The sequence below is a fragment of the Saccopteryx leptura genome, chromosome 1 (genome assembly GCF_036850995.1).
Source record: "Saccopteryx leptura isolate mSacLep1 chromosome 1, mSacLep1_pri_phased_curated, whole genome shotgun sequence".
NCBI lineage: Eukaryota > Metazoa > Chordata > Mammalia > Chiroptera > Emballonuridae > Saccopteryx > Saccopteryx leptura.
Window position 1 is genome coordinate 353861243 of NC_089503.1, and position 22095 is coordinate 353883337.

Consider the following 22095-nt stretch of genomic DNA (forward strand, 5'->3'; position numbering starts at 1 on the left):
AGCCAGGGCCACTTGTTGACATATTCTAATTGCCAGCATTATTATTCTTGTGCTTTGAGGGCGTTATTAAAATACAGTAAGTTTACTTGAACACAACATTGTGATACCACAGCGGTCCATCTGCTAACCCAGACAGCTCAGGGACTCACAAACAGGAGCGTATGCAGTGTGGGTACGGTGGACAAGGGGGGGGATTCACGTCCCGTTTGGGGCAGAGGGGACTGTGTGAGATTTCCTCACTACTCAGAACTGAGTGTAGTTTAAAACTTACAAGTTATTTATTTCTGGAATTTTCTGTGTAATATTTTCAGACCATGGCTGACAGGGTAACTGAAACTGGAAAGTAAAATTGTGAATAAGGAGGGACTACTGTAGTTGGTTCTCATATGGAGAAATTAAGGAACAGAAATAAAGGAATTTGAATTTCCTCACATATTCACAGCGGTGAGCACACAGAGGTCTTTGGGGGTCTGTACTCACTTAGAAAAACAGACTGAGCCCGGCCAAGGTCACCGTTCCTGTAGCGAACGCCGCCACCTCTTATGCAGGGATTAAAGGAGTTGAACAGTCTGTGCCCCCCGTGTTCTCCTGACGCGAAGGTGCGCACACACGCACGCGCACACACACACACAGCACCAGAAGGCATAGTCTGAGACCATATTAATTTTCTTGCATCCTTTCAAGTCAGTGGTATTAGTTTATAACTCATTTTGAAGTGTGGACTAACCTTTTTTTGCCTGAGCTCATTCATTTGGTGGACGATTGAGGCTAGCTGTCGCATGTTGGGTGGAGCCCCAGAAACCCGTACTGAGTGAGCTGTGCCGTGGGACTTATACTGTTACGTACTGGACACACTCCGCAGGGCTGCGTCACACGCTCCCTGCCGTGAAAGAGCTCAGGACGCTGGAGTGCCGTCGGACACACACTGTTCTGCACTGGACACACTCCGCAGGGCTGCGTCACACGCTCCCTGCCGTGAAAGAGCTCAGGACGCTGGAATGCCGTCGGACACACACTGTTCTGCACTGGACACACTCCGCAGGGCTGAGTCACAGGCTCCCTGCCGTGAAAGAGCTCAGGACGCTGGAATGCCGTCGGACACACGCTGTTCTGCACTGGACACACTCCGCAGGGCTGAGTCACAGGCTCCCTGCCGTGAAAGAGCTCAGGACGCTGGAATGCCGTCGGACACACACTGTTCTGCACTGGACACACTCCGCAGGGCTGCGTCACACGCTCCCTGCCGTGAAAGAGCTCAGGACGCTGGAATGCCGTCGGACACACGCTGTTCTGCACTGGACACACTCCGCAGGGCTGCGTCACACGCTCCCTGCCGTGAAAGAGCTCAGGACGCTGGAGTGCCGTCGGACACACACTGTTCTGCACTGGACACACTCCGCAGGGCTGCGTCACACGCTCCCTGCCGTGAAAGAGCTCAGGACGCTGGAATGCCGTCGGACACACACTGTTCTGCACTGGACACACTCCGCAGGGCTGAGTCACAGGCTCCCTGCCGTGAAAGAGCTCAGGACGCTGGAATGCCGTCGGACACATGCTGTTCTGCACTGGACACACTCCGCAGGGCTGAGTCACACTCTCCCTGCCGTGAAAGAGCTCAGGACGCTGGAATGCCGTCGGACACGCACTGTTCTGCACTGGACACACTCCGCAGGGCTGAGTCACACGCTCCCTGCCGTGAAAGAGCTCAGGACGCTGGAATGCCGTCGGACACACACTGTTACGTACTGGACACACTCCGCAGGGCTGCGTCACACGCTCCCTGCCGTGAAAGAGCTCAGGACGCTGGAATGCCGTCGGACACACACTGTTCTGCACTGGACACACTCCGCAGGGCTGAGTCACACGCTCCCTGCCGTGAAAGAGCTCAGGACGCTGGAAGCCTCTGGCGGAATGTGGAGCAAAAGGAACAGACTTTGTTAGCATGCTAATTTGTGAAAGTTTTATGCAAACCTAACTACACATTTGCATACATATAAAGATTTCCTTCTTGATAATCCAAATGAAAATTAACACGGTCATTGGCAATCAGTTAATTATGCTCATATTTTTAACAAACATTAAATTTTATTATGGTAAGTATACTTATCAAAGGGATAGTACAATAGGTAAAGCGTATTTTTTTTATTTTTAATTGACCTTATTGGGATGATGACACTGTAACAAAATTATACAGATGTCAGATGCACAATTCTACAACACATCACCTATGCACTGTATTGTGTGTTCACCCCCCACATCAAGTCTAGTTCATCACCAGTTAACACCCCCTACACCCTCCTCTGCCTACCCCACTCCCCTCCCCATGGCGAACACAGTGTATTTTAACATCGGTGGCGGGAAAGAGGATGGGTTTATGTGGGGGTGGGGAGACCTCCAAGCTAGTAACCATTTTCTCTTGTCCTTTCCAATATTGTGCCAATAGCATTATCCTCTTGGGCTGCAATTCTTTTCCGTAACAGTGCCTACTTTCCCAGAAGCCTGGAGGAAAATATATATTTAAATAGTTCATAGATTTGGCTATGATAAGTCCACATATGCAGAAATTTCATTTAGCTGTTAGACTCTCCATCAGCCCCGTTTCCTCATAAATACATTCATGCCAAACCTCTTTAGCGAGGACATCGCACATAATGAGGTTGTTTTCCTCCTCCTGCATCCAGCAAGGCGGCACATATTTATTGTTAGGTCATCCTGTGGATGGTGATACAAAGCTTGGCCACTTGGTTACAGTAGTGACCGCCAGATCTCTGCTGTAAAAATTCATTTTTTCTATTGTAATTAATACGTAGCCCTTAGATTGATACCCTCAGCTCTCTTGTTTCCTAACAACTTTTACCCAAGCATTTGAGCATCGAATGATGCTCCTTGCTTGAATAGTTATTACATTGGGGGCATCAAATGGTGATTCTCTGATTGTATCATTCCTTCCACACTTGTTAGCTGGCATTCTTCTCTCATACGCCCCAACCCTTAACCATGGGCTGTGGGTCCTTTCCCCCGTGCCTCCGTGTTTAATCTAGCAATGACATTTTTTTTTAGATTTTATTTATTGATTAGAGAGAGAGAGAGAGAAAGGGGAGAAGGATTGGGAAGCATCAGCTTGTAGAAGTTGCTTCTCATATGTGCCTTGACCAGGCGAGCTGGGGTTTCCCACCAGCGACCTCAGCACTCCGGTCTCTGCTTCCTCCACTGCGCCACCACAGGTCAGGCAGCGTCGTCCCATCTGATGCTCAAATTGTTCACGGATTGGCCAGCAACCCTTCCCACCAGTTTCTGTCTTTTTTGCACTTGTCTTTGTTTACCTTTGAGCACTTCTCTGCTTTTTCGGGAACAGAACATTCTAGAGTCATGGTTTACCTGTGCCAGCTCTGGACCGGTCGCTGCTCCACGGAGCCCTGCTTCCTTCAGCAGGAAGATGGTATTCACAAACCCAAATCTGGGGGCTAGGTATACTTGTGGCCACTGGGATGTTCATATTTCTAGGCTCTTTAATCATGAGTTCCATACTGAAACATCCTCATTATTTGTTTTTATTATAAACCAGCTTATTGAGGTACAGTTTTCCTATTATAAAATGTACTTATTTTCAGTGTAGAGTTTGCCAAATTTTAACAAACACATACACCCTGGTCACTATCCCCTCATGAGAGTTTTCACCACTTAAGGCCTCTAATCTGCTTTCTGTCACTACAGATAAGTTTGCCTATTCTAGAATTTCATATAAGTGAAATAATACGTAACCTTTTGTCTGGTTTCTTTGTCAGTCAGGGTTATGTTTTTGAGATTCATCCATGTTGTAATGAGTATCAGTAGTTCATCACTTGTTATTGCAGAGTGGTAATCTATTGAATGGATGCATCACAATTTGTTTGTCTGTTTACATGTTGATGTACATTTGGGCTGTTTCCAGTTTATGGCTCTTATGAATATGTAAAACTACTGTGAACTTTCAGGTACAAGTTTTTATGTGGATGTATGCTTTCATTTCTCTTGGGTAAATATAAATACTTAGAAATGGAGCTGCTGGGGGTCACATGATATTTTTTAACTTTATAAGAAACTACTAAATTGTGTTCCAAAGTGTTTGCACCATTATATACTCCCACCATGTAAGAGACCCAGTTATCACATCTTCATCTACACTTGGTATTGTCAGTCTTTTTAGCCATTTTAGTGGGTGTGTAATGGTATTTAATTGTGGTTTAATTTTCATAATGACTGATCATATCGAATATCTCTTCATGTGCTGATGGATTATTTTTCTTTGATGAAATGTTCATTCAGATCTTTGGCCCAGTTTTAATGTCCATGCTTTAGGTTTTATTGAGCTGTAAGAATTTTCTGTGTATCCTGAATGAAACTTTCAGTTAGATATATGTATTGAGTAGTTTCTCTCAGTCTGTGACTTACTTTAAAAAAATTTTAGCAGTATCTTTTGGATAGTAGAAAATTATGGATTTTATTTTAGGATTCATATTTTTAGGTGCAATGTAAGGAATTTTTACCTACCTTAAGATCACAGAGAGTTTCTCCTATGTTTTCTTCTACAAGTTTTATAACTACTTTCTATGTTTGGTCCATGATACCATTTTAAGTTAATTTTCATGAATATAGAGAGATGTAGGGATCAAAATTATTTTTCTTTTCTCTTTTCTTTTTTTCTTTGTTTTTTAACGTATATGCTCATTTATTTCCAGCATTATGCATTAAAAAGACTAACCTTTTCCCCACTGAATTGCCTTGGCATCTTACCCCCCGCCCCCCAATATCAACTATCCATCTGTGGGAAGACGTATTTCTGAGCTTTCTAACCTCTTCCATTTATCTACATGTCTGTCTTTATAGTGATACGCATTGTCTTGATTACTGCAGTTTTATACTGAGCAGAGCCCAAGCTAGCTCCTCCTAGACAATCCATACCAGAATTCACAAAGTCATATGCCTTTGGCCTGACCAGGTGGTGGCGCAGTGGATAGAGCATCGGACTGGGATGAGGAGGACCCAGGTTCGAGACCCCGAGGTTGCCAGCTTGAGCACGGGCTCATCTGGTTTGAGCAAAGCTCACCAGCTTGGACCCAAGGTCGCTGGCTCGAGCAAGGGGTTACTCTGTCTGCTGAAGGCCCACGGTCAAGGCACATATGAGAAAGCAATCAATGAACAGCTAAGGCAGGGGTCCCCAAACTTTTTACACAGGGGGCCAGTTCACTGTCCCTCAGACCATTGGAGGACCAGACTATAAAAAAAACTAGGAACAAATCCCTATGCACACTGCACATCTTATTTTAAAGTAAAAATACAAAATGGGAACAAATATAATATTTAAAATAAAGAACAAGTAAATTTTTTTTTTTTTCATTTTTCTGAAGCTGGAAACGGGGAGAGACAGTCAGACAGACTCCCGCATGCGCCCGACCGGGATCCACCCGGCACGCCCACCATGGGGCGACGCTCTGCCCACCAGGGGGTGATGCTCTGCCCATCCTGGGCATCGCCATATTGCGACCAGAGCCACTCTAGCGCCTGAGGCAGAGGCCACAGAGCCATCCCCAGCGCCTGGGCCATCTTTGCTCCAATGGAGCCTCGGCTGCGGGAGGGGAAGAGAGAGACAGAGAGGAAGGCGCGGCGGAGGGGTGGAGAAGAAAATGGGCGCTTCTCCTGTGTGCCCTGGCCAGGAATCGAACCCGGGTCCTCCGCACGCTAGGCCGACGCTCTACCGCTGAGCCAACCGGCCAGGGCAAAGAACAAGTAAATTTAAATCAACAAACTGACCAGTATTTCAATGGGAACCATGCTCCTCTCACTGACCACCAATGAAAGAGGTGCCCCTTCCGGAAGTGCAGTGGTGGACGGATAAATGGCCTCAGGGGGCCGTATGCAGCCCGCGGGCCGTAGTTTGGGGACCCCTGAACTAAGATGTCGCAACGAAAAACTGATGATTGATGCTTCTCATCTCGCTCCATTCCTGTCTGTCCCTATCTATCCCTGTCTCTGACTCTCACTCTGTCCCTGGGGGGAAAAAAAGTTATATGCCTTTGAGCAAGTAATATAATTAAGTGAAGCTGGCCATATAGAAGCAGTATTACCTTATTTGTATTAAACTGTATAGGACTAAAACCTCAACCTGACTTATTTTCATGTATGTCCCTTTCCCCTATATTTCCCATCATTTTTCTTATTTCAAATGGTGTCTTTTATATACATACTTTGAATATTAAATATACAGAAACATTCCTCATTTTCATACAGACTGCAGTGTTGCCTCCCTGTTTTCTTGAAATGTGTGGCCCTTGTGGTCAGTTTTTCCGTTTCCACTTTGGCGGGAGGAATATCTCCCACAACAGCACAAAGTAGTGAGGAACAGTGACTGGCATGTAGACTCAGCTTTGGGGCTGTGATGGGGAATGGTGGGGACTGTGGCAAATGGGGCGTGGCCGGTGGTGCTGGAAGGGACGAGCCTCTCAGTGTCACTGTCACTGTAATGGAATGCTAGCCTGCTTAGTCAGAATTTCAGAGACCTGAAACCTTTGTGTGTTTAACATGTCCTAATAGAAAACAAAAACTGTACAGGCCAAACCAAACTTTCCTGTAGGGCCACATATTGCTTGTGACCCTCTCGTCTGCACAATAGATAAGAGCGTAGTAACTGAGTGAAAAATAGACCTCTGGCTAGAGAATAAGTCTGTGTCCTACCTGACAGAGGTGGATAGAGAGGGAATGATCACTTTAGGCAGTTTTGAAAGGGATTTCTCTTTTTTTTAATGTTATTTATTTTTAATTTTTGAAAATACTTTTTCCATTAACAGAGAGAGAGAGAAAAGCATCAACTCACCACTACACTTAGTTCTTCCATTTAGTTGTGCACTCATGGATTGCTTCTCATGACCTGACCAGGGATTGAACCAGCAACCTCAGTACACCAGAATGATGCTTTATCCACTGACTCTCCCAGCCAGGAAAGGGATTTATTTATTTATTTATTTATTTATTTATTTATTTATCTTTCTTTTTCTCTTTCTTTCTTTTTTTAAATAATAGACTTTATATTTAGAACAGTTTTAGGTTTATGGAAAAAGCTGAGATGATACTAGAAAGTTCCCATATACTTCATGCCCAGTGTCTCTATTACTAGCATTTACACTAGTGTGGTATGTGTACTGTAGTTAATGGATCAGATCAGTATTAACTAAAGTCCTAAAGTCTTTTTCTTTATTATTTTTTTAAGCGAGTGAGAGAGAGAGAGAGAGACAAGGGACAGACAGGCAGGAAGGGAGAGAGATGAGAAGCAGAGAGATGAGAAGCATTAATTCTTCGTTGTGGTATCTCAGTTGTTCATTGATTGCTTTCTCATATGTCCCTTGACCCGGGGGTGGGTGCTCCAGCAGAGCAAGTAACCCCTTGCTCAGGCCACCTTGGGCTTCAAGCCAGTGACGTTTGGGCTCAAGCCAGCACCCATGGGCCATGTCTATGATCCCACACTCAAGCCAGCGACCCCGTGCACAAGCTGGTGAGCCTGCAATCAAACCAGACGAGCCCACACTCAAGCCCGTGACCTCAGGTTTTCAAACCTGAGTCCTGTGTGTTTCAGGCTGGCGCTCTATCCACTGCACCACCCCCTGGTCAAGCTAAAGTCTATTCTTTATTCAGGGGTCCCCAGTTTTTACCCAGTGTCCTTTCTGTATTCCAGGATCCTGTTCTGGGTACTGCATTACATTTACTTGTTGTTTCCACAGGTGCCTCTTGTCTGTGAGTTTCTCAGGTTTTTCTTGTCGATGACCTTGACAGTTGGGAGGAGTGCTGGGTCAGGCATATTGTAGTATGCCCTGCTATTGGAATTTTTCTGAAGTTTTTCTCATGATTAAAATGTGGTTATAGGTTTTGGAGAAGATCACAGGCCTAAAGTGCCATCCTCAATATATCATATCAAGGGTACACACTATCAACATGATTTATCATCTTAATCTTGCTTATCTAGCTGAGGTCGGGCTTATCAGGTTTCTTCACTGTAACCTTATTCCTCCCTGCCCTGTACTGCTTTGAAGGAAATTACTGTGTGCAGCCCACACCTAAGCAGTGGGGAGTTATACTCAACCTGCTTGGGTGGGGTGAGGGTAATCTACATAAATTATTTGGAATTATTCTTCATGGGAGATTTGTCTGTTTACTTGCTTATCCATTTATTTACATAGTGTAGATTGTATTAGTATTTAGTATTTATCTGATCCTTTAGGTCAGGAGTCCCCAAACTGCGGCCCCCTGAGGCCATTTATCCGGCCACCCGCCGCACTTCCAGAAGATGGTCAGTGAGAGGAGCACTGTATGTGGCAGCCCTCCAATGGTCTGAGGGACAGTGAACTGGCTCCCTTTGTAAAAAGTTTGGGGGCCTCTGCTTTAGGTAGTAATCTGATACTACTTTATTTTGTTCAAATTGTTACAGCTTTGGCCATTTGGGGCTCTTTCAGTTGACTCCTGCGGGCCATTCACATGCCCCTGCCAGTGTGCGGGGTTTTGTTGGATTTTGGTGCACTTCCTTACTTTCTAGTGCTAAAGATACCCCAGTATCATCTTATATATTTTCTACCCGTACCCTAGAATCAGCTACTTCAAGTAGTTTTGGTCCTTTTATTTTATTTTATTTTGAACATGGAATTAGAAACCAAGACCCAGGTGCTCTGTGGGCTCATGCTACTGGAGTGTCATTGCTTCCAGGCCTCTCTGGTGACAGAGCGAGGAAATGTGTGGTATATATGTGCATCATATACATACACACACCTGCAAATACACTGCTCATAAAAATTAGGGGATATTTCAAAACTTTTGTTTCATTGGTGAAAATGCACTATACAAAAGGCTGAAAGTACTGGAGTATCTGCACATTTCCTGATCCCCTAATAATTCCCTGTCTCTATATTAAGCTAGACATAAGTTCATACTTATGTATCTAACTCTGTCCATAACCACATGGATCATTCTAGCATTCTCTTTTGCTTATACGTTCTCACTCACTCCAACAGTGACCCCCAGCATCCACCATCCAAAATGGATCTGTTTTTAAATTACGAAATGCCGTGTGATGATCCTGTCAAGGGCCTGTAGCACTTGCGTTTCTTTCTTCCTGGAAGGTTTGTTTTACTTCTCTCCACATTGGCTGTTGCTCCTCATGCTTTAGGCTCAGCTATTGTTGATGTCCTCAGCGAGGTCTGCACAGGCCCCAGGTCAGACCCTCTGCAGTGTGTTCTGGTAGCACCGTCTCCTTCCCTCACGGCCCTGATCGGTGTAAGGACCAAAAGAAGATCAGAAAATAAGCAGGGCACTAATGGAACAGGGAACTTAAGGGTTACAGGCAGGTCCTGCTCCTGTTCTGTTAGGAGTAACATGCCCAAGGTCGTTCAAGAAGCAGAGACAGATAGGGTCTCTGGGAGGCTGAGAGAGAAGAAAAAAAAAGAAAAAGAGACAAACGTTTGCATTCTATTGGTTAAAAGACCTTTATCAGAAGTTTAGGTTTGGAATTCGCCAATGAGCTAGACCCCAGCCCCTGTTGCTATGCTATGTGCAGCCCCCTTAGCAAATAGGTTACCGCCACATCTGCTTCTGTATTAGGCTTGCTTGCTTAGCTTATAAAAAGATTTAGCTGTGAGCGCTAGGTGCGATTCCCATCTGCAGCTTCTTGTGAGCACAGTGTCTCTGGACACCTCGGGAATTTGCCCCTGCGCAGGTAAAACTGGCCAATAAAGTCACATCTATACTCCTGAAAGTCTCCGACGTTTGTTCTTGTACCTGGTGGATGTTACAATCGGCTGTCCTCAGCGAGTTCTGCACAGGCCCCAGGTCAGACCCTCTGCAGCGTGTTCTGGTAGCACCGTCTCCTTCCCTCACGGCCCTGATCGGCTGTCCTCAGCGAGGTCTGCACAGGCCCAGGTCAGACCCTCTGCAGCGTGTTCTGGTAGCACCGTCTCCTCCCCTCACGGCCCTGATCGGCTGTCCTCAGCGAGGTCTGCACAGGCCCAGGTCAGACCCTCTGCAGCGTGTTCTGGTAGCACCGTCTCCTCCCCTCACGGCCCTGATCGGCTGTCCTCAGCGAGGTCTGCTCAGGCCCCAGGTCAGACCCTCTGCAGCGTGTTCTGGTAGCACCGTCTCCTCCCCTCACGGCCCTGATCGGCTGTCCTCAGCGAGGTCTGCACAGGCCCAGGTCAGACCCTCTGCAGCGTGTTCTGGTAGCACCGTCTCCTTCCCTCACGGCCCTGATCGGCTGTCCTCAGCGAGGTCTGCACAGGCCCCAGGTCAGACCCTCTGCAGCCTGTTCTGGTAGCACCGTCTCCTTCCCTCACGGCCCTGATCGGCTGTCCTCAGCGAGGTCTGCACAGGCCCCAGGTCAGACCCTCTGCAGCCTGTTCTGGTAGCACCGTCTCCTTCCTTCACGGCCCTGATCGGCACAAAACTGAAAGCAACTAATTTTGCAGTTAAGTTATCATTGCTTTTTCTTTCCCAGAATGTTGGATTTGTAGGCAAGGACTACGCCTGCCTCGCTCAGGGACCAGCAAAGCGGTGGACACACATTAGATACATGGTAGATATTTAGTGGAAAGCAGGAGGAACGGAGGAAAAGTTATACTCTGTCTTCTACCCGAATGACAGAGCAGAAGGGTTGAGAATATAACATCAAGAACACTTCTACTTTCTAGAAGTCTCAACGCGTTTAAAGTAATTAGCTTATGCATCTCAAAAGGTCATGCTGCAGATGGCGGTATGTGAAAGTCAAAACAGGAATAAAAAGTGTAGGGCGATGTAAAGTTATGTGAAGGACACTGTGGAACAGGCAGCACTGAGCCAAGTAACAGTTAGTTGAAGGAAATAGATGGTGATGTCATTAAGAGCTGAGGCGAGAAACAGAAAGATCAGACATGATGTTAATTTTCAGACACGTTCCAAAGAAAACTGAGGATACGTTGGATCATATAAATGTAGTTTCTGTGCTGGAAAATACCAGATGTTTATAGACAGTGAAGTTGGGAAGGACCCTCAGCTTTAGGTCATCACATCTGTATTCCTGCATTGTGTTTGCACTGCTGTTTTCTTTAATTCGTTGGATTCTGTTGGACTTGGGGTAGGTTTCCTTTTTTCCTCTGAAATTATTAGTTTAAAAGGCAGGATACCAAGTGTGACATTCTTTATTGCAATTATATTCCCTGAGGTTGCTTGTAGGATTTTAAATTTTGGAAGATCAAGATCTTTATTCATTCCCCTTCAGAAGAAATAAAACAGGATTTCACCTAGCGGTATGTCTTCAAGGAAGCCAAAGGTATTTGTTTAACTTTTTCTGTTTTACCCTAAGGACATTATGATCACATATGCGTGATCGTCTGAAGTGTTGCGGTCCCTGGAGCTGGCTGTTAGCCAGCCACCTCTCAAGGAAGGGCCAAAAGCATTCAGCTTAAGGTTGCAGGAAGAGGCCTGACCTGTGGTGGCGCAGTGGATAAAGCATCAACCTGGAAATGCTGAGGTCGCCGGTTCAAAACCCTGGGCTTGCCTGGTCGAGGCACATATGGGAGTTGATGCTTCCAGCTCCTCCCCCCTTCTCTCGCTCTGTCTCTCCTCTCTCTCTCTCTGTCTCTCCCTCTTCTCTCTAAAAAAACAAACAAACAAACAAAACTAATGATTGATGCTTCTCATCTCTCCGTTCCTGTCTGTCCCTATCTATCCCTCTCTCTGACTCACTCTCTGTCTCTGTAAAAAAAAAAAAAATTTAAAATATTAAAGGTTGCAGGAAGAGAAGTTGGCTAAAGAAACCAGAGCTGGTAGTTGGTAAGGGTCAGCAGATGTGGGCGCGGGCAGCGGGGACCGGCCACCCTCCTTCTCCAGAGAAGATGAAGATAAACAAGCGCCAGCTGCCCTGGGACAGTTTATTTTATTTATTGAGTTTAGGGGGCAGAGAGAGAGAGAAATAGGGTGGGGAGGAGCGGGAAGCATCAACTTGTAATAGTTGCTTCTCATATGTGCCTTGATCAGGCAAGCCCAGAGTTTTGAACCAGCAACCTCAGCATTCCAGGTCGATGCTTTATCCACTGCACCACCACCAGTCAGTCACCCCTGGGACAGTTTCAATGGCACTTAGCCTGGAGGAGTGCAGAGATGTACCAAACGAATCTTTTGTGTCCTGTTGAGCCATTGGGTCTACAGAACTGGTTCTGCCAGAAGTGATTTTGACTGGTTAACATTGCTATGCAAGCCCTGGCGAGAGAGACGCAGGGCAGAGTATGGCGTTGAATAAACAGGGAGAGAATGCCTTTGGGGATCTGACCTGTTTGTAATATTGGAACTCTTATAACGATGTGACCCGCTTCCTCTTTTTTGTGTGTGTGTGTGTGACAGAGACAGAAGAGAGACAGAGAGAGGGACAGACAGGGACAGACAGACAGGAAGAGTGAGATGAGAAGCATCAATTCCTTGTGTGGCACCTTAGTTGTTCATTGATTGCTTTCTCATATGTGCGTTGATGGGGGGGGGGCTCCAGCAGAACGAGTGACCCCTTGCTCAAGCTGGGGAGCCTGCACTCAAGCCAGATGACCCTGTGCTCAAGCCAGCCACTTCAGGGTTTTGAATCTGGGTCCTCTGTGTCCCAGTCCAACTCTCTACACCACTGCCTGTGTCCCAGTCCACTACACCACTGCTTGGTCAGGCATGACCTACTTCTTCTTTATCTTAATATCAAGGGCTTTATTCCTTGATTTTAGACCAGGGCTCACACCAGGCACCTGACATTGTGCCTGTTCCGTAACTGCTGTTTTGTGTTAAGAAAGTAACAAAGCTCTCAGACACTGAGAATATGTTAGTTATATGAAAGGGTTTTACTTTTAATAGGAACAGTCACAGTCATCTTTTTGCCCCTTCCAGAAAAGAATGTGGCTGCCAAGAGCCTAGATTCTGAGAAAAGGACATAGAGGAGAGCTCCTGGGCAAAGTGAGGATGCTCTGTGAATAGCCGTGCTGTTTTCCTCCGACATGGCTGACCCTCTGTCCAGCACAGTGGCCGCGCTCCGAGGGCTGCGTGTCTGACTCTGCGGTGAAGCGCTTCCCACTGAATCTCAGTGCCGTGTGTGCATGCAAGGTGTCTGGTGAAGCGCTTTCCACTGAATCTCAGTGCCGTGTGTGCATGCAAGGTGTCTGGATCTTTCTGAAGTTCTCAACTCTGCAAATGACAGGCTTCTTTATTTGGCGTACTTGGAAAGAATCCTGCCACATCACTTCATCTTTAACACCAGACACTCTGGGGAGAAAAAAAGAAAAGCACAAACAAATGCTAGTCTGAGATCCTCTCAGAAGTTCGGAGTGTGCTCAGCAAACCTTCTCTTTCCCAGCATGCAGCTGACCCAGGAATGGAAAGTTTCGTTTCTTTGATCCTCTCGTGACCTAGAACCCACGGCCACCCCGTGGTCTGTGGACAGGATCCCCGTGTTGTCACGCGTGGCTATGTCTACTTCTTTCCTTACCAGTCCTACAGTTATGGTTTCTTATAGTCTACTTAACGGTAATTTCTCTTTTCCTATTTTAAAAATACTTTTGCCTTCTGTTTTTCATTCTCTCTTTTCCTCTTTGATTGCCAGCGGTCCCTTGCAGAGCACGGGCACACATGGATTACTTGTTACCTGTAACCCGCGTTTCGATAACTACCTGGTGCTGACACACTTATCCAGAGGTGTTTTGCCACCTACTGTGTAACAGGATACACCCCATGCATGCTCAGGAGGACACATAAGTCTGAGATGGGGTCTGCTTACCAGTCTTTCCACAGATTTAAAAATTTAGTGCAACAGGGCAAAAGCAGTTTGAGAGCTGAAAAATCATAGGCATTTTAAGGAAACATCAAACGAGAACATAGTAGTATTTTTAGTGCCATAAGGCCATTCTGTTAATTTAAGGAAAAACTCATGTATTTGATTTAAGTTGGTTTTTTAGCATGCTTGCTCTGTTTGATATGTAAGAGAAAAAAAATTGAAATTATTTTTTGCAGTATGGGAGGGAATAGGAGTCTGAAGGTGAAGTGAATTGGGGAAAAGCTGTATTTTTTTAAAATTTTGGGGTTTTTCCTCACTTATAAGCAAGAGCTAGAACACAAAAGCATTAAATGTTATTGATTCAAGAATTAAATTGCTAAAATATTGCTGAGAGAAATTAAAGATCTCAATAAATGGAGAGACACATCATGTCCATGGGTTAGAAGGCTTTGTATTTTTTTTCTCAAGTGAGAAGTGGGGCGGCAGAGAGACAGACTCCCACATGTGCCCTGACTGGGATCCACCCTGCAAGCCCCCGACCGGGTGATGTTCTGCCCATCTGAGGCCATTGCTCAGCACCTGAGGTGAGCCATGAAGCCATCCTCAGCGCCCGGGGCCAACTTGCTCCAACTGAGCCATGGCTGAGGAAGGAGAAGAGAGAGAGAGATAGAAGGGAAAGAGGGAGGAGTGGAGAAGCAGATGGTCACTTCTCCTGTGTGCCCTGATGGGGAATCAAATCTTGGACATCCACACACTGGACGAATGCTCTACCACTGAGCCAACCAGCCAGGGCCAGCTTAGTATTGTTAAGATGTCAGTTTCACCAAATTGATATGCTGACATGGACAAACTGACCTTGAGACTCATGTGGAAATGAAAAAGAATTAAAATAGTTAAAACAACTTTGATAAAGAAGAACAAAATTGGAAGACTAACACAAACTGATTTCAAGTTATTATAAAGCTATGGTAAGAAAAGATAGTGTGATAGCATCAAAATAGAGCAGTGAATCAGAAGACAATGGCCAGAAATAAAGTTACATATATGACAACTGATTTTTGATAAAGATGCAAAGACAGTTCAGTTATTCTGAGACAATTATATACAACTGGAACAAGTGGATCTCCGTATGCAAAAAATAAAATGAAAGGAAAGGAAAGAAAGAAAAGAACTTCAGTCTGTCCCTCATACCTTCAAAATAGATCAATATAAATGTAAAAGCTAAAACTATAATACTTCTAGAAAGGAGTAGAAAAGTCCTGTGATTTGGGTTAGGCAAAGATATCTTAGCTGTAACCCAGAAGCATGATCCTAAAGAACAAATTGATGAATTGGACTTCATTAATATTCACAATTTGTATTCTTCACAAGACACTACCATGAGAATAAAAAGATGAGCCATAGGTTGCGAGAAAATACTTACAATCACATAGCTGAGAGAGGATTTATATGCAGATATGCAGAATATATATACATTTTTTAAAAACTCTCAAACTCAATAGTAAGGAGATAAACAGTCAATTTTAAAAAAATAGGCAAAAGATTTGAACAAATCTTACCAAAGAACTGATACAGATGGCAAATAAGCTCATGAAAAGATACTCAACATTGTTAATTATTAGAAAAATACAAATTAAAACTACACAGTGAGATACTAATACCTATTAGATTGGCTAAAATTAAACACTGGCCGTGCCCAGCATCAGTGAGCATGTAGAGTAACTGGAACTCTCCTGCAGTGCTGGTGGGATGTAAAGTGGCACAACCGCTTTGGAAAATAAGTGGACAGTTTCTTAAAAAGTTAAATAATACCTAGCATATGATCCAGCCATTCCACTCTTAGGTATTTATCAGAAAAAAAATGAAGTCCACTTAGGATTGTGCACAGTATATAGCAGCTTCATCTGTAATAGCCAGAATCTTGAAACAACTGAAGTGTCCATCAACAGGTGAATAGATTTTAACAAATCAAAAACAACAAAACTGTAGCACACCCATACAATAGAGCTGTGTGGCAATATAAAGGAATGAACTATGGATACACATTACAGCATGGACTAACAGCCATATAGTGATGGTGAGTGAAAGAGGCCAAATATTAAATAAGTAGTCACTGTGTGACTCCATTTGTATAAAGTTCTGTGAAATACAAACTAACGTATGCTGATAGATGAGTGGTTGCCTGGGGAAAAGGGAAGCAGACAGGGGGTGGGAGGGAGGGATTAAAAGAGCACAGAGAATGGGGGTGGGGGTGATGGAGATGTTTATTATCTTCTTTGTGATGATGGTTCCATGGCTATATACATATGTCCAAATGTATCAAATTTGACTTTAAAAAGTGCATGTTATTCTTTCAGGACCACCCGTGGTAGATGACTGATTAGGGCACATAGCACTCAGCCCCGTAGTAAGTTGTACAGTAAACAGTAAGTCCTCACTTGGCATCCTTGATAGGTTCTGTGACTAAGCAAAATGATGTCTAACAAAACCGTTTTTACCACACGCCAGTTCATATAAACAAGAGTTAAGTTCCTACAGAATCTCATCAAGGTTATAACCAAACCTAGTTGAACAAAATGCCATTATTGGAGAGCTTGTGGGTAAGATTTATTACAGTGACAGAAGGATATTATACATAGTATAGGCGAATACATGGGCAGATCAGTGAGGGGAAAAGACGTCAGGAATGGTCAGGAGGACTCCAGGTGCAGGCCTCCAGTGTGCCCCCTCCCGTGAGGGGTCGAAGGAGCACACCTTCCTCCAGCAAAAATGCAATCATGGTTGTAAGTGTTCGTGGCCAGGGAAACCCACTGGAGTCGGGTCACATGACCACCCTGCTGCCCACCAATATTTCAGATTCCCAAAGGAAAGAAGGTGTTGAGTCCCCCAGGCAGGTAAAACAACCTTATCAGTGTAGGGATTATTTCAAAAGCCTCGTTTTCAGATATGAGCCCAGGGTAAGCCTTGCATGCGGGCCTTTCTAAAGATAACAGTGTTGGGACTGTTCATTCTTTTCTGCACTCAATTATACCTACCTCTATAGAATTATTTTTTTTTCTTTATTTAAATTTTTTTTTTTACTTTTCAATTACAGTTGATATACAATATTATATTAGTTTTAGGTGTTTACCCCAGTGATTACACATTATAAAACTTACTAAGTGATCATCCCGATAAATCTTGTACCCATCTGATGCCATACAAGTTATTAGAATATTATTGACGATATGCTATACTTTACATTCCGTGAATTATTCTGTAACAACCAATTTGTAGTTTTTATTTTTAATTCATTGTATTGACACAGTTTCAAGCTGTGCCACTTAGTGTAACACCCCTACACACTGCATGTGCTCCCGCATGCCCCATGCAAAGTCTCTTTCCACGCCCACCCCCCCTTTACCCCTCCCCGCACCTCACTCCCCCTTTCCCTCTGGCCACCAGCCAGTTTGTACTTTTTTTTTTTAATTTTATTTTATTTATTCATTTTAGAGAGGAGAGAGAGAGACAGAGAGAGAGAAGGGGGGAGGAGCTGGAAGCATCAACTCCCATATGTGCCTTGACCAGGCAAGCCCAGGGTTTTGAACCGGCGACCTCAGCATTTCCAGGTCGACGCTTTATCCACTGTGCCACCACAGGTCAGGCCTAGTTTGTACTTCTTAATTTCTTACCATTCTTACCCATCCCTTCAAAGCACCTCCCATCTGGCAACCATCAAAATGTTCTCTGTATCTATGAGTCTGTTTCTGTTCTGTTTATTTTGCTTTTTAGATTCAATTGTTGATAGATATGTATTTCTTTTTTAACTTTATTTTTTTAGTGTGAGGTGGGGGCAGACAGGGACAGACAGGAAAGGAGAGAGATAAGAAGCATCAATTCGTTGTGACACCTTAGTTGTTCATTGATTGTTTTCTCATATGCGGGGCTCCAGCTGAGCCAGTGACCGCTTGCTCAAGCCAGCGACCTTTGGGCTCAAGCCAGCGACCATAGGTCATGTCTATGATACCATGCTCAAGCTGGCAACGCTGCACTCAAGCTGGTGAGCCTGCGCTCAAGCCAGCAACCTTAGTATTTTGAATCTGGGTCTTCAAGATCCCAGGCCAATGCTCTATGCACTGCACCACCACCTGATCAACCGTCTTCTTTTTTTTTTTTAAGTGAGAGGAAGGGAGACAGACTCCTGTATGCACCCCAATTGGGATCCACCCTGCAACCCCTGTCTCGAGCCAATGCCTGAATCAACTGAGCTATCTTAAATGCCTAAGGCCAATGCTTGGACCAAACAAGCTATCCTCAGTGGCCAGCCCATTGCTCAAACCAATCGAGTCACTGGCTGCAAGAGGGAAAGAGAGAGAGAAGGGGGAGATGGAGGGGAAGAGAAGTAGATGGTCACTTCTCATGTGTGCCCTGACCAGGGATCAAACCCAGGATGTCCACATGCCAGGTCAATGCTCTGTCCACTAAGCCAGCCAATCAGGGCCTTCTTCTTAATTAAGAAGTCTGTTAAGATTTTATGTAATAAAGGTTTAGTGGTGATGAACTCCTTTAGCATTTTCTTGGCTAGTAATTTTTATCTGTCCTTCAATTCTAAATGATAGCTTTGCTAAGTAGTGGAATCTTGGTTTTAGGGACTTACTTTTCATCACTTTGAGTATTTCTTGCCACTCTCTTCTGGCCTGCAAAGTGTCTGTTGAGAAATCATCTGACAGTCTTATGGGAGCTCCCTTGTAGGTAACTAATTGCTTTTCTCTTGCTGCTTTTAAAATTCTTTAACCTTTTGCATGTTAATTATGCTGTGTCTTGGTATGGGCCTCTTTGGATTCACCTTGTTTGGGATTCTCTGCTCTTCCTGGACGTGTATGTTTATTTCATTCACTAGATTAAGAAAGTTTTCTATCATTATTTTCCCAAATAGAGTTTCAATTTCTTGTTCTCTCTTTTCTCCTTCTGGAATCCCTGTGATGTGATGTTGGTGCTTGTGAACTTGTCCCAGGGGTTCCTTACACTATCCTCATTTAAAAAAATTTTTTTTTCTTTTTGCTGTTCTGAATGGGTGTTTTTTGCTTCCTTTTATTCCAAATCTTTCATTTGATTCTTGGCTTCATCTACTGTACTGTTGATTCCCTATGAACTATTCTTCATTTCAGTTAGTGTATCCTTGAATATACCTCAGTAGAACTTTTAAAAAAATCATTATAGCCTGACCAGGCGGTGGCTCAGTGGATAGAGCGTTGGACTGAGATGCCGAGGACCCAGGTTCAAGACCCCAAGGTTGCCAGCTTGAGCGCAGGCTCACCTGGTTTGAGTGAAAGCTCACCAGCTTGAGCCCAAGGTCCCTGGCTCAAGCAAGGGGTTACTCGGTCTGCTGAAGGCCCGTGGTCAAGGCACATATGAGAAAGCAATCAATGAACAACTAAGGTGTTGCAACGCGTAATAAAAAACTAATGATTGATGCTTCTCATCTCTCTCCGTTCTTGTCTATCCCTCTCTCTGACTCACTCTCTGTCTCTGTAAAAAAATTAAAAAAAAACATTATTAGAAATAATAAACAAAGTTGGAAGAGACAAAAAAAATCATTATATATGTCAGTGTGAGCTAGCACAAGGCAACAGTGACTAATTTATTGAAAAAGGGATAGAGTTTTAAAGCAGTGATTTCAGATTTGGGGAACACCAACACAGTGAAATCTTGATTACTGGAGTGCTCCATGCACTTGAGTCTTCTTGTTGGAATGGGGCGGGGTATTAGTAAGTAAATTTGGAGTGCTTGGCAAATGGAAGCATCTAATTATTAAAAACAAATTTTTAATTTATTGAAGGAAGAGAGAGAGAGGGGAAGAGAGAGAAGCATTGATTTTTTGTTCCACTTATTTATGCATTTATTGGTTTGATTCTTGTATGTGCCTTGACCAGGGATCAAACCTGCGATCTTGGCATATCAGAGCAATGCTCTAATTGAGCTACGTGGCCAGGAGCATCTAATTATTAATCATTTGAATTGCATTTGAAAATCTTTTCCAAATATATAATTTTCCTTTCTTTTATTAAAGAAAAACCCTTGATTGATAATCGTTATTTTAGTCATTGGTTACTGATCTTGACCCAGTTCTGTAGCAAATGAAAGGTAAAGCATTGGTGTTGAGATGATAATTGCCTTAACAAAGCTCGATCTCGTGCTGCTGTGTGGGGAATGCCCTGTGCAAGGACGCAGCCGGCTGAGAGGGTGAGCGGAGCTGGACTCCAGGCGATGCTTTGGTGGCTGGCCCAGAAGCCCTGGGCCCCAACACGGGCCCAGCACGGAGTGCGTTTGCCTGGAAAGGGGCATCTTTTTCTAACTTACCAAAGGTGCCATGTGGGCTGACTATGGCCCATTTCAACACATGTCCAGGAGGAAGGTGGTGGTTTTTCCCCAAAATGCTGCCCAGTATCGTCATGTTTTCTTGTGAACATGTGTTTCCCCTTAAAGAAATCCAGCAGATAAGCCTCAGCGGAGGGTGGTCTTTAACCAGCCTCTGCTGGGTACAGCAGGGTGTACTTCTTCAGCTGCCTGGGGGAGGTGTTCTCTTCTAGAATTTGGCCCAGTTGCCACTGAAAGGCAAAGTTAGGGTATGTTTTTCTGTTTGTCACCAGGAGGATGCCTGCTGTCTGTTCTGTATGTAGATCCCGTTATTAATGTCCCCAGCCAAGACTTCTGTGTCTGTGACAATAAAAAATTCAGAGAAAGGCCACTCCTGTGGCTCCTCTGAGTAAAATTTTTGCTGTGACTGAGTAATAACATTGCCTAAAGGGAACTAAGCCTTTTCACTTCTGAAGATACAAAATATTGTTTAAAGATTCAACTCTGAAACAAATAGGAAATATTTGCTAGTCTCTATGTAGCTTCCAAGCCATGTTCAGATAGTGATACCCACTTTTGTTCTCTGAATCCTGAGTGGGAAGTTTAGTTTATGAGGAGTGCACAGCCAGTGGTGCTGAGCAGACAAACCCGTAACTGCGCAGCGGTCTGCCTGCAGAAAGGTTCTATTTGGAAACTTTGAACTTTTGGAACTCAGCACCCCCATTTCCCATTTCTTCTACGTGCCTCACGGGCTTTTTCCTCTCTGTTTATTTTCCCTAAGGAGACTCAAACCAAATCTCTTTCCCCCTTTTATAGATGCGAACCACACGCAAGGTCTCCGTCTGGCCCGTGGGCCTGGTTGGCGGGCGGCGCTATGAACGCCCCCTGGTGGAGAACGGCAGAGTCGTCGGTTGGTACACTGGCTGGAGAGCAGACAGGCCTTTCGCCATCGACATGGCAGGTGAGGTGTGTGGATGGTGACCTTGCTTGTAACCCCATCTTAGGGATATTCCTCTTTGCAACAGGGAACTGGGCAAAGGAAGCTGTCACAGACCCCTCTGGTTAAAACTCTGAATCGTATCATGTTCAGCAGATGAATTGTTGAAACCTTCAAAACAGGCTTTTTGGTGAATTCAAGTGGAAATTTATTTTGGAGGCGATTAGAAAATGCTCATTCCATCCCCTTTCGCTGCCTGTCCATGTAGCTGTCCTCTTACCTGGCAGATGTTAATGTGCCCGGTGCTGGGCTGGGGACTGGGGCATCAGTGATGAGAACCGGACCTGGTCCCTATCTTTTGGTACCTCTCTCTAGAGGTCCAGTTTGTTACAATAAATCATATGCTTGTTGCTGAATTTAATAGTGATGTGAAATTGACAAGCTTATCAGTTTTATGCTTATTGATGTATTTAGTGCTTCTTGATACACTTAATAGCTAAAATATAAAATTGGAGTACTGGTTTTTCATGCATTTATTAATTTTGAGTATAACTATATTTTAAAGCTTTTTATTCTCTAACCAAGCAACCGAATTAAATAAGACCCGTAGCCGACTACAAATTCTAAAATGCCACTTTATCATAAAGTGACTCATTTTCTGTGGGTTATATAAAATGATGCCTGTGATAACTGTGGAAAGATGCAGTTTGAAACATGAGGCTTAGGGGGGGGGGAAAAATATATATCACCGTCATCTGTAACCTAGAAAAGCTTCAAAATTGATCTCATCCATCTTCAGCCCTGAAACCCTGCTCTGTCTGTCTGTCAGCCTGTGCTTGGCCGACCTTCCGTGTCTGCTTCCCGCCTGCAGTCAGAACCTCGATGCTCGGAATTCTGATGGGGTGAGGGCTGTGCTCCAAACTGGATCCATCACCTTTGTTCTGACAGTCCTCTACATTTGAGGAAGCAAGATTATGAAGACTACCGGGAGCGGGGGTGGGGGGGGTGCTCTGTGGTGGGCAGCAGGGCGGGC

The 22095-nt window shown here is 44.5% G+C and overlaps 1 protein-coding gene across 2 annotated transcripts in view; it reads left to right on the forward strand.

The window, feature by feature from the left end:
* The window catches only part of B3GAT2 (beta-1,3-glucuronyltransferase 2), a 72669-nt gene that overhangs the window by 20315 nt on the left and 30259 nt on the right, over positions 1-22095 (forward strand). For both annotated transcript variants that reach the window (XM_066359097.1, XM_066359098.1), the window contains exon 2: positions 20942-21086. In XM_066359097.1, the coding sequence (XP_066215194.1) occupies positions 20942-21086 (145 nt within the window). The remainder of the gene's footprint in view (positions 1-20941; positions 21087-22095) is intronic.